General features: G+C 34.9%; 1 protein-coding gene across 2 annotated transcripts in view; it reads right to left on the reverse strand.

Annotated features, from left to right (window-relative positions):
* The window catches only part of TERF1 (telomeric repeat binding factor (NIMA-interacting) 1), a 55,077-nt gene that overhangs the window by 13,006 nt on the left and 39,316 nt on the right, over window positions 1-2,755 (reverse strand). For both annotated transcript variants that reach the window (XM_012663190.1, XM_012663191.1), the window contains one exon: window positions 1,203-1,306. In XM_012663190.1, the coding sequence (XP_012518644.1) occupies window positions 1,203-1,306 (104 nt within the window). The remainder of the gene's footprint in view (window positions 1-1,202; window positions 1,307-2,755) is intronic.

Raw genomic sequence — 2,755 nt, forward strand, 5'->3', positions numbered from 1 at the left:
AAGTGGGAGGATCACTTGAGCTTAGGAGTTCAAGACCAGCCTGAGCAACAGTGAGACCCTGTCTCTAAAAAAAAAAAAAAAAATAACAATAATTAAAAAAAAAAGAAAAAGAAGAAAAAAACAAAAGACTAAAAAAGGTATCACAAAGAAAAGTAATATTTGCAGGAAGCAAATCAAAAGTAGGAGTTGCTTGCCATAGGGGGAGAAATAAAGCCCAAAATAACCTTAAACTTGAGTCACAGGAGATATCCCTACTAACCTGCAACTTGATCCTAGCTGCAACACCTCAATATGAGCCATTTGCAAATTTGCTTGTCATTAAAAAAAAAAAAAGTCTGGGCACAGTGGCTCATGCCTGCAATCCCAGCATTTTGGAAGCTGAGGCAGGAGAATGGTTTGAGGCCAGGAGCTCAAGACCAGCCTGGGCAACACAGCAAGACACCATGTCTACAAAAAATTAAAAAATTCGTCCTAGCTACTTTGGAGTCTGAGCAAGGAGGATCACTTGAGCCCAGGAGTTTAAGGTTATAGTAAGCTATGATCACACCACTGTATTCCACACTCTAGCCTGGGTGAAAGAGCAAGACCTTGTCTCTTTAAAGAACAAAAAATAGCAAAAAACCCACCTTAAATTTCCAAATGTTCTGGCCACAATAGAGTAATATGGACCACATTTATCTACCTGCTGTAAACAACTAGAAAATCACATAAAAATTAAATAATGGTTTCAGACTCTTGACAGATGACACAGGACTACACTCACTGAGAGGGGAAATAAATGAATTAAGCCCTAAAACTGACTTCCCTTGATAAAATTTTATGATCGAAGTACAGAAGAATCTTATTTAAATTGGATTTCTGTTAGAAAGATTTAAATATAAAAGTTTATAATGTGGATTTAAGTCCCACCTTATCTCTGATGAATTGACTTTATTTATGATGGTATCATAACAATTTTAAATAGCTGTCAGTATCAATACCCAACTTAAGACTATTTTAAAAATGTGGGTATTTTCTTAGAAAACTGAATAGGCTGATTAATCAATGAATCTAAGATAGCAAAATCAAAGATGGCAAAGAGGAAATATTTTATATTCAAGACTTTTTAGGGTTGAATGAAAATAATGTGAAATAACCACAGTTATTCAAGTTATAACTTTAATGTTCATAAGTATTATTCAAATACAATAAAGAACAAATACCTGTTTTTTCCTAGATCGTTGTTTCTTAGGAGTTACTGCTTGACTTTTTGAAACATGTCTTCTCATGCTTTCAGTGGCTCTTCTCTCTTCTATTTTTCTTTCACCTGAAAGTAGAAGTAACATCATCAAAAATTGTTTCACATAAAAGTAGAAATTATTTTTAAAAATTATCATGAAATTCCTATCTATTTTTTAGCTATTCTAAGAAAAAGAACTCTACATGTTTAAATTTTTCCTTCAAATATGGAAGCAGCAAAGTATAGTGCAAAGATCAGTCTCTGAAAATCAGAGGGGGAGTGGTTTCAGTCTTGACTCTTATTATGTCTTTAAACAAGATATCTTACCTCCCTGAGCCTATCTTTTCATTATCTGTTACAGAAAGGAAAAATATTTATCATACAGGATCGTTGTTAAATTTTCTTAATATTTAAGGAGTACTTGACACAATATTAAGAAGTATAACCCTTTCTTCACTTCTTCTTTCTTATTCATAGTCAATTTGGTAAGACAAGAAATAAATGTATATATTATTATAACTGAAAAGAAACAAAACTGTAATTATTGAAAGATAATTGTTCAGATAGAAAACCTCAAAGAACCTCAAATAGAAGTAAAAGGGTTCAGGAAGATGGTTGAATATAAGATTAATACACAAAAAAGCAATGAGATTTTTATACATTAGCAGCAAACAGTTAAAATATTTAATTAAAACAATTTAAAGATACTATTTGCAATAGCAACAAAACATGACATTCTTTGAGATAACTAGCAAAAGTGGTGTAAGATCTGTATGTAGTAAATTATAAAGCTTCACTATAATATATAAAACATGTCATAAGAAGCTTATAGCTGGGCGCGGTGGCTCACGTCTGTAATCCTAGCACTCTGGGAGGCCGAGGCGGGCAGATCGTTTGAGCTCAGGAGTTCGAGACCAGCCCGAGCAAGAGCAAGACCCCGTCTTTACTAAAAAAATAGAAAGAAATTAATCGGACAACTAAAAATATATAGAAAAAATTAGCCGGGCATGGTGGCGCATGCCTGTAGTCCCAGCTACTCAGGAGGCTTAGGCAGAAGCGTCGCTTGAGCCCAGGAGTTTGAGGTTGCTGTGAGCTAGGCTGACGCCACGGCACTCACTCTAGCCTGGGCAACAAAGTGAGACTCTGTCTCAAAAAAAAAGAAACTTATAAAAATTCATATAAATGTAAGCTTCTTATATATATATAGTCAGTCCTCTGTGTTCGTAGGTTCTGTATCTATGGGTTCCACCTCTGTGGATTCAATCAACTGCAGGTCAACATAGTTGGGAAAAAAAATTAAAAATACAACAATAAAAACAATACAAATTAAAAAATGGAGTGTAACAACTATATAGCATTTACATTGTATTAGGGACTATAAGTAATCTTGAGATGATTTAAAGTGTATAGGGGCAAGGCGTGGTGGCTTACACCTGTAATTCTAGCATTCTGGGAGGCGGAGGCAGGAGGATTGCTTGACGCCAGGAGTTCGAGACCAGCCTGAGCAAGAACGAGATCCCGTCTCTATAAAGAGCA

This window comes from Propithecus coquereli, unplaced genomic scaffold (genome assembly GCF_000956105.1).
Source record: "Propithecus coquereli isolate 6110/MARCELLA unplaced genomic scaffold, Pcoq_1.0 Scaffold8, whole genome shotgun sequence".
NCBI classification, from domain to species: domain Eukaryota; kingdom Metazoa; phylum Chordata; class Mammalia; order Primates; family Indriidae; genus Propithecus; species Propithecus coquereli.